The following is a 15,215-nucleotide window of genomic DNA, read 5'->3' on the forward strand; positions in this document are numbered from 1 at the left end:
AGTTAACCTTCACTACAAACAAATACAGTCACTGCGAGAGTTTTTCTACAGGAAACAAGAAACATCACAGTTACATAAAGCAGTAACTCTAGCAGACTCAAATAACACACCATTAAACTTACACTCACATCATATGAACACGCACAACATATAAAAAGTATAGACACCATTAAAAGCCATTGTAAGCTTGAAAAACACTCCATGGCATCCCTACAACCTGGCCCAGGATTTTTATAACAAAACTATATCAAACAGCTGGTTAGCTTGGGGATGCCTGTTTGGTGAGACGGAAGGGTTCATGATTGCCATACAGGATCAGGTCATAAATACTAAAAACTACAGAAAACACATATGCAAAGATACAACACTCACAAATGACACATGCAGAAAATGTCACACAATGCTGGAAACTATAAAACACATCACTTCTGGTTGCAAGTTCTTGGCACAGACGGGTTATATACATAGACATAATCAAGTAGCAAATATAATACTCCAAGAATTTGCAAACAAAAAACATATTATTCGACATCCACAATCCATACTACAAATACATTCCACAGACAGTATTGGAAAACAATATGCACAAAATGTACTACGACAGAGCCATAATCACAGATAAAACAATTTACCACAACAGACCAGATATCACAACCATTTACAAACAATAAAATCACATACATTATGGACATAACCATTCCAAATACTCACAATGTACAAAACACATGCACTGAAAAAAAATCAGCAAGTTACACAGAATTTGCCCAAAAAATAAAACATCTGTGGAAGATGGATAGGGTGCTTATTGTACTGTACCTGTTGTTTTCTCCTATACAGGTGTCATACCACACACACACACACACACACACACTACACAAAAGCCTGGGAACATTACAGTTGAATAGAAACACATACATCACCCTAAAGAAGGCCACTATATTGATTACATGTCTTATTATCAGGAAATTCCTGAATACAAACATACACACTAACACATTTATTTAATTTTTGTGTTGTTTTGGTTGCTATACCTCGACTCCAGTATGGCATAGTACACAGCAACCAGTGTTAACCGAGTATAACTCATTAAAACCAACATAATAATAGTATTTATTCCTTTTTGATTTAATACTAAAATCATTTAATGTTCGAGACTGCATACTATTAATACCAAAAGACTTACTATGACATCTTATCTAAGATAAGGTGTCTTAGTAAATCAAATATAAAATCAACGTACCACGAACCTGTTTCCGGTGTGCTTCTCTGTAAAACAGTGTTACAAACGTTTTCGAACTTGTAAGTTCTTCTTCAGGTAACATCTAAGCGAATGCCTTTCAAATTTAAATTCAACCAAAAAAGAACTTCATTAAGAACTGTATCGCACGTATCGATGGCGTCATTGACGCATGCGCCCCTTTGCAGGTTGTAAATTATCGTAAGTTCTTGTCTACAAGCACCTGCCATGCCATTGACAGGGTGATTTCGTCTTTGCTGTTAATACAATTGTCGTCTTTTAGTGTAGCCATACATGGTTCGTGGTACGTTGATTTTATATTTACTTTAACCCGGTGTAGTATATTGCCGATTGGCTTAGTAAATCATTTAATGTTTCTTATTATTATTAATGCCAACAAAAAAAAAATAAATTTTATCTTAGATATTAAAAATTTTAAATATTTTGAATTAAATTCTAAGTGATAAAAATATATATTACAATAACTATAAGAAAATAGAAAATTAAATCAGGATTTGTAATTTAAAACAAAACCTAGGATAATTAATAATTAACAACATATTGTGTTATTTAATTTCAAGGAATACTATGACTATTCCTTCTATAAAAATATTCTTAAAATTTAATTTTAATTTTAAAATAAGTTAGAAAAGCAATATGAATATTATATAATAAGTAATGTTTGTCACTTCCATGTTATTCTGCATATAATAACTTTACATTTTTTTTTGCTGCATCACACATTGTCTCAAAAGGTACTAAAACACATCTATATTTTTCAGCACTACTCCTTTATTAGAAAAAATGTTTTTGGCTACTTTTAGGGGATTGCATCAAGTTGTAATAAATATAAATTAAACATTTAAACCAAATAAATTGGTTTATTTGGTACTAATGCTGGAAAGTGTAGACAGTGTCTTTTATTATTGACTGGTTCCAGGTTTTAGGAGAGTTTTGTATTAAAAGGGACTTTAAACATGAAAAATATTTAAACTGATGTGGCATTTATTATGTAACCAAAATACCTATTATTGGGGCATAATACACCATAATGATCTTATAATAATTAACAATTGATATTTGGACTGCAGATGTAAGACACCATCAATTGCAAAACAAAGTTCTATTATTGAAAAAATGAAAGTAAAAATGGATGAGCGCATCTTAGAATCAAGGAGATTGATTCAAAGATGAAATCTTTGATGGTATCAGCTCTCTTCTAAAACATTTAAGTTATTTATTTTTTTTATTTTCCTGCTGCTAAAAATACTTTATAAAAAATTAAATTGATCATTAATTCCTTTAATAGAAAAACATTATTCAAACATAAACCTGACAATATCAGTTTAATAAAAATAATTATTAAAAAACTAGAATGATTAAATTTAATATAATCATCAATATTTAATAATTATAATAATAAAACAAGTTGAAAAGGCTCTTGCACAACTTTCCTGCTTCCTAAACAGAAAGTCTAATAATTTTCAATTGTAACACAATTTAAAATTTAAATAACAATAAAAGCTTAAAAAAGGTAATTTTGTTGAATTACAAAAAATTTCTCTATATTTCAAATAATATTTAAGTTTAAAAAAGACTTAAGAGTGGGGACAAAGTTAAAATTTTGTGGTGCTCTTATTTAATACTCACTATATTATTTGTAACATTTATTCTTATTTTAATACTATGTGTGGACTTTATTCTACAATTCAAATTTAATCACTGTCGGTTAATATAAAGTCTTTTTTAAAAACTCATATCCACAAAACGTTTCTCTATCTTTTAAATGATTGATAAATGGAACAGCTTGTAACTTGAAGAGGGCCACTAAAGGTAACCAAAAACATCCCTACTTCTAAATAAAGTTGCTGGAATAAGTACAAAAGGTGTCATTGTGTGCATATATATATTAAAGAGTTCCATATATATTCCATTTATATATTTAACCAAGTAAAGTTATATCTAAATCTAATATACTTCTGGAAGCAAAGACTTGCTCGGGATCCAGGTGGCATAACTGGCAAGCGCACCGCACGGTAAGCAAAGGTTGCGGGTTCAAGCCCCGTCCCAGGCTAGTTCTTTTATTCCAGAAGGTTCTAAAATTTATTTAATAATTTATTTATTTAATTTTAATAAAAAGTAAAACACATCTGGATACGAGTCCAATTTTGCTTGCCATGTCTAATCACCAGGAATAACTATTTCCATTGCAGAGACAACCTTTCTTTAGAGGCTATGCCTCTGCACAAACAAATATTATATTTTTAATTGTGTTGGGATTGTCACCTGTGGACATTTTAAACTGTTTTACATATTTGTGCAGAGGCATAGCCTCTAAAGAAAGTTTGTCTCTGCAATGGAAATAGTTGTTCCTGGTGATTAGACATGGCAAGCAAAATTGGACTTGTATCCAGATGTGTTTTACTTTTTATTAAATTGTAATTCTGCCAGCCCTTTTCTACAAACAAATATTAATTTTAATTATTAATTTACTTAAGAGATGGCACCTAACGCCTACCTCTAATGTCAAATTACTTTATTCCAATCATTTAATTAGCCATATTATAGCCCGATATTTAGGCAATCGTTTGGTAATTTATTAAAGAGTTTCAGTTTAATATGTAACTTTGATGAGAGAAATGTAATTATTAAAAATAAGCATAAAAAATTGATTTTTTTTCAGTCTTCTTCTCCATAGAAGACTAAAAAGAATCATATAATACTGCTGAATTTTAAGTGAGCTTTAATATGACTAATTAATTATAAAGATATTCCACAATTTGGACTAACAAGGTCCAAACTATGGAATAGCTACACCTATGTCCCTCTCCAATTTTGATGAATTTTGGTTTAAGTGTTTGATATGATAATACAGTCATCCAAACTGTTTCAATCTATGGGCCATAATAAGTGGGTTATGACTAATTGAAAGTGAAACTACTTCTCATGGTAGACTAGTAATACAATAATTTGGTCACATGGGTGTTGATTTGCCTGAGAAGAGAGAAGCAAAGAGAAAGTCAATGGCATGTTTGTTATCCATGCTGTAATATTGTATCCCTCATTAAAATACCAATATAATTTAGCAAGAGTATAGTTAAATATCAATCTTGGTTAAATTTTGAAGTATCACAAATAGTTTTCACATTAGCTACATTACATTAATAATTAATTATATCAATATTTTCAAAAACACTTACATCAATACTTTAATGCCACTTATAAACAGTTACATTAGTAATTTAATAAAACTTAAGAAATGAAGTCTAACTGGTAAATCCAAGAAGTCATTTCATGCAGTGAGCTTATCTTATTTATTATCTCAATCAGGACAGTAACATCTAGTATATTCTCAATAGTAATTAGTTTTGGCAATTACATTAATATTAATATCCTTTACTCACAAAAGGGAGAAACAATGCAGAAATAATAATGACTTTCAATCCATAAACAGTGCACACATAAGCACTTGTGACAGTGAACAGATTTTATAAATCCACTTTGATCACAATCTACAGCATCACAAAACTAATCTCTATATGAAGCAAACTTCTTTGACAATAACAAATTTTTCTCTATGAGTCAGAACCCAGAACACCACAAGTAATGAATCATAGATTTGAAAACATCAGCAGATAATTGAAAGTGCAAGAGAGATTACAGCTTAAAAAATGGTTAGTTTACCATGTCAAAATACTATCCAATTAAAGAAAGAGATAACTACTGTCTATCAACATTAAACAGTTATTATAACATCATTGCAAGCACTTTCAACATTTTATCAATGTCATCTTCATGCAAAGAAAAGAACATTAACTTTGATACATTCAGATAAATTTAAAAAAATGAAACATTAAATATTTGAAAATGGAATACACATTTTCATCGTTATATTTAAACCTACTTAGGGATGAGAATGGCACACGCATAGAGATATATTAGTACAAAATAACAAGATAAGCATTTACATGCTGTTAGTAAATTTAGAATTACAGCCAGTAGGCAATACCACGGTGACATAAATGTTAAAAGTCCAAACTTTTAAAATGCGTACCCAAATTCTTAAGAGATCTGATGTAGATTTATTGATGTTCCAATCTTTCAATAAATAATGCCACCCAGATAAAAGTAACTTTTTTGTCAACACATCAGAAGCGAAATCTCATTCCATATCAAGAGCAAATTTTTTTCCATCACAATCCTAGAAAGTTCTACAGTGCACTTGCTATTATAGATATTGTTCTGGCGTTCGGTAAGACGGATTTGTAATTTTCTTGTTTTGAGCCCGACGTAAAAAACTTGTTTGCATCGCTATCCGGCCGTTCTAATAGAAACAAATAAACTCCCTATTTTTCTAGCGTGGATAATACATCTCTGGAGTCTGCATAAGGTTTAACATCCCCTTATCGCTTTCGTATATTAAATACCGTAGATTTACATCAAATTTTATAAAGTAAAATCAACCACAATAACGATCAATGTAAGTCAAGAAAAAATAATAGTGCCATAAAACAAATATGAATTTTTAAAACAGGAAATATTCCACGTACAAGTCGACCCCCCTATAACACTGTTGATTATTCTGTTTTATACGAATTCCATGTTGAACGAGTCACTTAGATTTTACAAATACGTGTGCTGGGCTGTGAAAGGCTCACGTATTTATAAAATCTAAGTGACTCGTACAACATGGAATTCATATAAAACAAAATTATCAACAGTGTTATGTATATATTTTTCCTTCCGAAAAAGTCCACGTTAGTCTGCATTGTATAGGTTAGCAATAAATGGAAGCATGCACAAAAAATAAAATTGTCAAACTTCGAAACTTCATTTATACATTTAAAATATAGGTAATAAAAAAATTTAAAAATTAAATAATGTATAGGTGATATTACAGAAAAAAGAAATACAAAATATCGACAGAAAATCGTCATTTTCATTACGTAAAAACCACGTTAGTACATAAATAAGTTTACAGACATACTTACACTACAATTCCATAAGCACCTTCTCCGATATATGATAAATTAGTATATCTAGGTCCTACTTCGAAAGCTTGTCCTCTTACGGTCTCTACAAATCGACTCTCGGAACTCGATCCCGCCATTTTGTTTAGGAAATCAAACGGAGACAAAAAGTAAAATACAAAATAACGTACGTATTGAACAAAAAAATACAGCCCAAAATCCTACTCTTAATTTCAAATTTTACAATATAATTTGCATTTTTTTTAATTATTATAATTACTGTTTATATATAAAAATTATTAATATATTGAAATATTTTTTTATTTGTTGATAAAAATAAAATTAAACGTTTCCTCAAGTACAGGGATGTACTATTGGTGGCCGAGTGGATTTTTTAACTCTTTTCGTCCTGCCCGCACTAAGGCCCGTTTTAGCAAACCCGTTACGGATTCGACCAGGCCAATAATGAGGTGGCCGGAAAGTGAGGGACGGGGCCCGACATATTCGGACGGACCACCTTCCCGAAAAATTTCTAGGATTTTTGGACTCGTGTAGATTCCAGGTTTCCCAGAGCGGTAGGCGTCTACCCTAACCGGTCGGCAATAAGGCCAGTCGATATATATGCGCTACGCTCGCCACTAGAATTAATTTCTCAGGTTGCCGATAGCTGGCGTGAGAATAGTGCTGTGCGATGCATCGATGTGACATCGACACATCGATGTTTTTGTTCGTCGATGCATCGACCTTCCGATGTTTTTGAAACATCGATCCTGNTATTTATATATTATTTTAAAAAATTAATTTAGTCAAATCAATTCTTTAATTTAAACTTGCTGTAAAAAAATTTTTATTTTGTTTGAAAACAAAAAATTTTACACTTCAATCATTTCATTTCAAAATGTAACAAAAATTAAATAACAAACATATAGACTGGTATTTTAATTAAATTCAGATTCAGACAATAATTGTTTATTAAGAATTGACAAAAAGATTTCATATCATTGAATGATACAATAATATTTAATATTCCATACTTTGATTCTCATCTTCATCACTCTTTGTTCCATAAATCTCTTGATTTCGTCTTTTAAATTTTTTTGAACAACTGACTGTAGTCATATCATCATCATTATCACTTTTGTTTTTTTTGGAATTTTGATCTACTTTAATTTCAGGAAAATTCATTAATTTTGTAACTTTTTCTGGTGTTTCACAATACTGTAAATGAAGTTGTTTTCTTTCTTGTAATGATGGGCATTTATTCTTAGGAGAATCTAGCATATCATTGGATCCTATTTTATCAATAAAGAAACTATTATTAAAATCTTCAACATCAGAATTTAATTTAGACACATCTTCAGTTTGAGTGATTGGCTGAAAATCTTCCATAATATTTTCATCTGATTCTGATGAATTTTTGCTTGGTGCATCAGTATCACTATCTAAATTTATCTCATCAGGATTGATAGAGGACTGAGAATTAATTGTAATATTCATTTCACTATCATTGATAAATTCTCTGATGGTTAAAGTATCAAGTGATTTTCCTGAAGATAAAAGAGTTAAAGGATCTCTCACATTTAATTTTTGACAAAACTGCACAGTTTGAGGATTAATATGAACTTCTGGAGTTTCAATTTTATCTGAAAAGGAATGAATTGGTGCAGTAATCTGAAAATTTTTTGGTATTACAAAATTTAAATTCATTAATTTTTTTATTTCCTTTTTCTCAAGTTCTCTAATTTTGAAATCCCATCTTTCTGAACCTCCAGGTCCTGGCATGTATGAAACTCTGTTGTCAACATTTAACAAATGATCAGTTAATTGTAGAATGCATAACCACTCTGGATCATATTTTAATTCGACAGGTAAATCACATTTTTCTCCAATATCAAGAATTTGAAGAAAGTTTCTTTTTGGTAAGCATTTATCAAGAGCTAGAAATTTAGTGACACATGAACCTTCATCTGAATTATGTTGTACAACAGCAGCAAATTTACAATGCAAATGAGCTGCAAACCAATATTTTGGTTTTAACTTATGCAATAATTCTTCTGCAGGCCTGCTACCAAGTGTATTCTTCTCTATTTCATCTCTAAAAAAACTTTTTTGCTTCAATAGTGCATTCTTATTTCCATAATGATATATTCCTCTTGGCCAATCGTGTGAAATAAAGATATCAATAGGTTCCGAAATTTGTTTTAATCGGAAAACATCAATATTCCTAATATGGTAAATACTCCTTTTTGTAGATTCGTCATACGGTGGATATTCAAATCGACCTTTCAAATAATCGTGACCTTTATAAATGCCCGAAAGACCACCTATTCTCAGATTTCCAATATTTATTACATTGGCATAACCGAGATAGTAAATATTTGGGCAAACCCATCCACCAAAAGGTAATTCTGATAAATAATTAGAAGCTTCGTGATTTCCGCCTATAAATATCGTAAGTATTGGAGCTGTCTTTTCACCAGAATAATACTTATAAAATGTATTCATTTTTTTATAAGCATTTGGTACTGCCATGCACTTTAAATCAGTTTGATTACGTACAGCTTGGAAATCACCACAAATTATCAACAAGTCAACCTTTATATTATTCTGTTCTTCAAGAAAAGCAATAGTTTCATATATTTTGTCCAATTCCCCATGTGCACAACCTTCTACAGCTATCTTCATGATGATTATTTAAAGATATGATGATGCAGATGTTATTCAAGTTGCAGTTCACAGGGATATATTCGTATCAGAATTAGTCAATACTGTAAAAACAGGAAATTTTTAACATAAACATTTTATAAAAGGCTGTTCTGTTGCAGAATTTTCATCATTTTTAATATAATTTAGTACCAATAATATTGAAAACTGTCATTTTACATAAATTTTTAAATGCAAAATTGAATTAAGACAAATAATAAATACCATTATATACATTTCTACTACTTTTTATCAGTAAACAATAGCAGCATATGTTGCTAATTACACGAAAAATAAAGCATTGATATAAAAAATTAATTAGTTATAACTGAAATATAAAAAAGCTTTTCAAAAAATATAAATTTAAATTAAATGCATTGTTATGATAAAATCCTGTAAAAAAATTAATTTAGTAGAAACTAATCATGCTTAATAAAACAGATATTATCATCATTATTTACATATTATTTTATAATTCCATTGAAGAACAATTTCATGAATTTTACAGCATAAATAGAATGATTCTCAAGAAATTATAAGAAAATAAATACTCCTCATAATTAAACTGAAACTAGAACAAGTATATTTTTGCATGGAAAAATTTATATTGGAACTTACACAGTAATAAATTTAAAAACTATTACTAAACAGAAACGACACAAGAAAATGTAGCAAGAGATGGTGTCAATTTAAATTCGTAAATATTTAAAAAGTATATCAAAATAAAAATTTAGAAACAGTGCAAAATTATTCATTTCCATATTTTCCACTTCATGTATTCATTTACCATAAATTTTAAAAAATACAATTTTTTTTGGCATTACCAAACTCTATTTTTTTATACAGCAACAAATATTATAAGTTGTTTTAAAACAGATTTTTTAAAATAAGTTTAAAGGCGATGATGATAATTTTTTTATTATGAAGTATACTATGATCAGTCTCTACTAAATGAATTACAGTAAAACTTCTCCAACTCAAACATTTTTTTTAACTTGAAGAAAACAAAGCACTTGATAGGTCCCAATAGAATAGCATAGGGATTTAACATCTTCAATTAAAATTTCTTAATTCAAATTTTCTCCAACTCAAAGTTTTTCACAGTCTCCTGACACTGATTTATGCTACTTTCGACTTCCCCGACTCAAATTTTAGTATTTATTCTATCCAAAGTGATCCTAATTATCAAGTTTCCATAAAATTTTCACAGTTGTATCTACTCTCTAACACCAATTTTCAGACAAAGTTCCAGTCCAAAGCAAGAGGACCTCTCACTTTGGACTGGAATGTACATGCAACAAGATGTACCTGCAAAACTGTTTGATTCCATTAGTTACATTGAACATTTTGCTGAAAGGTATTACATGGACTGTTTAAAAAAACAAAAAAACACTATCAAAGATTCTTTATATAATGCAAGAGAGGTAAAAGTACAAATCCATTCAAAATTGGCATTTTTTACTTTATCGTTTTCTAGCTCATAATTAAGATTTTTCCTGCCAGTTGGAACTTTAAGTTAGAGAAGTTTTACTGTATATTCAATTTAACCATTTTATCATGAAATTAATAATAATAATAATCTCATGTACTGGTACATGGATTTATGCATCCACACAAAAAACAACTTTATCAACTCCTACAAATCACACATCCATATTCCAAGGACATAAGAATGGAGTTTGGCCTAGACAAATACAAAACACTTCACATACAGAAAGGAGTCCTGAAGCACTTGGAAATGGAAATGTTATTGAATCCATGGAAAAGGACAAGTTCTACAAGTATTTAGGATTCCAACAGGCCAAACAGAACATACACAAATAAAAGCAAAGTTCAATTAAAGAATACCAAAGTAGGTTAAACACTATCCTCAGAACACAGTTAAACACAAAATACACAGTTAAGGCAATAAACACATATGTCATTCCAGTACACACTTATTCTTTTGGAGTTATACATTGGATCTCACAGATCACGAGCAACTCAAAAGAAAAACAAGAACAACACTTACTAAGCGTAATCATCATCATCCTAAATCCACCATAGAAAGATTAACCATACCACATAAAGATGGCAAACATGGCCTGATTGACATATTAAACCTTCACTACAAACAAATACAGTCACTGCGAGAGTTTTTCTACAGGAAACAAGAAACATCACAGTTACATAAAGCAGTAACTCTAGCAGACTCAAATAACACACCATTAAACTTACACTCACATCATATGAACACGCACAACATATAAAAAGTATAGACACCATTAAAAGCCATTGTAAGCTTGAAAAACACTCCATGGCATCCCTACAACCTGGCCCAGGATTTTTATAACAAAACTATATCAAACAGCTGGTTAGCTTGGGGATGCCTGTTTGGTGAGACGGAAGGGTTCATGATTGCCATACAGGATCAGGTCATAAATACTAAAAACTACAGAAAACACATATGCAAAGATACAACACTCACAAATGACACATGCAGAAAATGTCACACAATGCTGGAAACTATAAAACACATCACTTCTGGTTGCAAGTTCTTGGCACAGACGGGTTATATACATAGACATAATCAAGTAGCAAATATAATACTCCAAGAATTTGCAAACAAAAAACATATTATTCGACATCCACAATCCATACTACAAATACATTCCACAGACAGTATTGGAAAACAATATGCACAAAATGTACTACGACAGAGCCATAATCACAGATAAAACAATTTACCACAACAGACCAGATATCACAACCATTTACAAACAATAAAATCACATACATTATGGACATAACCATTCCAAATACTCACAATGTACAAAACACATGCACTGAAAAAAAATCAGCAAGTTACACAGAATTTGCCCAAAAAATAAAACATCTGTGGAAGATGGATAGGGTGCTTATTGTACTGTACCTGTTGTTTTCTCCTATACAGGTGTCATACCACACACACACACACACACACACACTACACAAAAGCCTGGGAACATTACAGTTGAATAGAAACACATACATCACCCTAAAGAAGGCCACTATATTGATTACATGTCTTATTATCAGGAAATTCCTGAATACAAACATACACACTAACACATTTATTTAATTTTTGTGTTGTTTTGGTTGCTATACCTCGACTCCAGTATGGCATAGTACACAGCAACCAGTGTTAACCGAGTATAACTCATTAAAACCAACATAATAATAGTATTTATTCCTTTTTGATTTAATACTAAAATCATTTAATGTTCGAGACTGCATACTATTAATACCAAAAGACTTACTATGACATCTTATCTAAGATAAGGTGTCTTAGTAAATCAAATATAAAATCAACGTACCACGAACCTGTTTCCGGTGTGCTTCTCTGTAAAACAGTGTTACAAACGTTTTCGAACTTGTAAGTTCTTCTTCAGGTAACATCTAAGCGAATGCCTTTCAAATTTAAATTCAACCAAAAAAGAACTTCATTAAGAACTGTATCGCACGTATCGATGGCGTCATTGACGCATGCGCCCCTTTGCAGGTTGTAAATTATCGTAAGTTCTTGTCTACAAGCACCTGCCATGCCATTGACAGGGTGATTTCGTCTTTGCTGTTAATACAATTGTCGTCTTTTAGTGTAGCCATACATGGTTCGTGGTACGTTGATTTTATATTTACTTTAACCCGGTGTAGTATATTGCCGATTGGCTTAGTAAATCATTTAATGTTTCTTATTATTATTAATGCCAACAAAAAAAAAATAAATTTTATCTTAGATATTAAAAATTTTAAATATTTTGAATTAAATTCTAAGTGATAAAAATATATATTACAATAACTATAAGAAAATAGAAAATTAAATCAGGATTTGTAATTTAAAACAAAACCTAGGATAATTAATAATTAACAACATATTGTGTTATTTAATTTCAAGGAATACTATGACTATTCCTTCTATAAAAATATTCTTAAAATTTAATTTTAATTTTAAAATAAGTTAGAAAAGCAATATGAATATTATATAATAAGTAATGTTTGTCACTTCCATGTTATTCTGCATATAATAACTTTACATTTTTTTTTGCTGCATCACACATTGTCTCAAAAGGTACTAAAACACATCTATATTTTTCAGCACTACTCCTTTATTAGAAAAAATGTTTTTGGCTACTTTTAGGGGATTGCATCAAGTTGTAATAAATATAAATTAAACATTTAAACCAAATAAATTGGTTTATTTGGTACTAATGCTGGAAAGTGTAGACAGTGTCTTTTATTATTGACTGGTTCCAGGTTTTAGGAGAGTTTTGTATTAAAAGGGACTTTAAACATGAAAAATATTTAAACTGATGTGGCATTTATTATGTAACCAAAATACCTATTATTGGGGCATAATACACCATAATGATCTTATAATAATTAACAATTGATATTTGGACTGCAGATGTAAGACACCATCAATTGCAAAACAAAGTTCTATTATTGAAAAAATGAAAGTAAAAATGGATGAGCGCATCTTAGAATCAAGGAGATTGATTCAAAGATGAAATCTTTGATGGTATCAGCTCTCTTCTAAAACATTTAAGTTATTTATTTTTTTTATTTTCCTGCTGCTAAAAATACTTTATAAAAAATTAAATTGATCATTAATTCCTTTAATAGAAAAACATTATTCAAACATAAACCTGACAATATCAGTTTAATAAAAATAATTATTAAAAAACTAGAATGATTAAATTTAATATAATCATCAATATTTAATAATTATAATAATAAAACAAGTTGAAAAGGCTCTTGCACAACTTTCCTGCTTCCTAAACAGAAAGTCTAATAATTTTCAATTGTAACACAATTTAAAATTTAAATAACAATAAAAGCTTAAAAAAGGTAATTTTGTTGAATTACAAAAAATTTCTCTATATTTCAAATAATATTTAAGTTTAAAAAAGACTTAAGAGTGGGGACAAAGTTAAAATTTTGTGGTGCTCTTATTTAATACTCACTATATTATTTGTAACATTTATTCTTATTTTAATACTATGTGTGGACTTTATTCTACAATTCAAATTTAATCACTGTCGGTTAATATAAAGTCTTTTTTAAAAACTCATATCCACAAAACGTTTCTCTATCTTTTAAATGATTGATAAATGGAACAGCTTGTAACTTGAAGAGGGCCACTAAAGGTAACCAAAAACATCCCTACTTCTAAATAAAGTTGCTGGAATAAGTACAAAAGGTGTCATTGTGTGCATATATATATTAAAGAGTTCCATATATATTCCATTTATATATTTAACCAAGTAAAGTTATATCTAAATCTAATATACTTCTGGAAGCAAAGACTTGCTCGGGATCCAGGTGGCATAACTGGCAAGCGCACCGCACGGTAAGCAAAGGTTGCGGGTTCAAGCCCCGTCCCAGGCTAGTTCTTTTATTCCAGAAGGTTCTAAAATTTATTTAATAATTTATTTATTTAATTTTAATAAAAAGTAAAACACATCTGGATACGAGTCCAATTTTGCTTGCCATGTCTAATCACCAGGAATAACTATTTCCATTGCAGAGACAACCTTTCTTTAGAGGCTATGCCTCTGCACAAACAAATATTATATTTTTAATTGTGTTGGGATTGTCACCTGTGGACATTTTAAACTGTTTTACATATTTGTGCAGAGGCATAGCCTCTAAAGAAAGTTTGTCTCTGCAATGGAAATAGTTGTTCCTGGTGATTAGACATGGCAAGCAAAATTGGACTTGTATCCAGATGTGTTTTACTTTTTATTAAATTGTAATTCTGCCAGCCCTTTTCTACAAACAAATTCATAAACTTAGATCAAAAACGTTTTTGTTAAATTAAAATTCCTGCTGAAGACTAATTTTAAGGTGTGATCTTCATTTTATTGTCAGCAGCCCCTCCAATTCTAGATGTTACATTGACCACACTTACGAGGGCTGTTCGGAAAGTTCGCGGCCTCACATAGAAAAACAAACAAACTAATGTTAAAACTTTTTTATTTTTCAATGTAATCTCCTCTGTTAGCAATGCACTTATTCCAGCGATGTTCTAGCTTTTTTATGCCATCACAATAGGTCGATTTGTCAAGGTGTGCAAAATACTCGTTCACTTCAGAGATGACTTCGTCATTTGAGTGAAATCTCTTTCCAGCCAAGAATTTTTTTAGGTTTGGAAAAAGGTGGAAGTCAATGCGGGCCAAATCAGGTGAGTACGGTGGATGTGGAACTAATTGGAAGCGAGGTTCGTTTATCTTTTGTTCAGTGATTCTGGTGGAATGTGCAGGTGCATTATCGTGGTGGAACAGAAC

The 15,215-nt window shown here is 30.3% G+C and overlaps 2 protein-coding genes across 2 annotated transcripts in view; both read right to left on the reverse strand.

Moving 5' to 3' along the window:
* Nucleotides 1-6,375, reverse strand: part of LOC111630604 (mitogen-activated protein kinase 1-like) — a 56,790-nt gene extending 50,415 nt beyond the window's left edge. Inside the window, exon 1 of the mRNA XM_023374724.1 lies at nt 6,229-6,375. Coding sequence (XP_023230492.1) covers nt 6,229-6,347 — 119 coding nt within the window. The 5' untranslated portion in view covers nt 6,348-6,375. The remainder of the gene's footprint in view (nt 1-6,228) is intronic.
* Nucleotides 6,376-7,089: 714 nt separating this feature from the next.
* Nucleotides 7,090-9,091, reverse strand: LOC111630612 (lariat debranching enzyme-like). Its single transcript, XM_023374744.1, has one exon. The coding sequence runs from the start codon at nt 8,890-8,892 to the stop codon at nt 7,228-7,230; it is 1,665 nt and encodes a 554-aa protein (XP_023230512.1). The 5' UTR covers nt 8,893-9,091; the 3' UTR covers nt 7,090-7,227.
* Nucleotides 9,092-15,215: the final 6,124 nt, after the last annotated feature.

This window comes from Centruroides sculpturatus, unplaced genomic scaffold (assembly GCF_000671375.1).
Source record: "Centruroides sculpturatus isolate CEXI.00-Female unplaced genomic scaffold, Cexi_2.0 scaffold683, whole genome shotgun sequence".
Lineage (NCBI taxonomy): Eukaryota > Metazoa > Arthropoda > Arachnida > Scorpiones > Buthidae > Centruroides > Centruroides sculpturatus.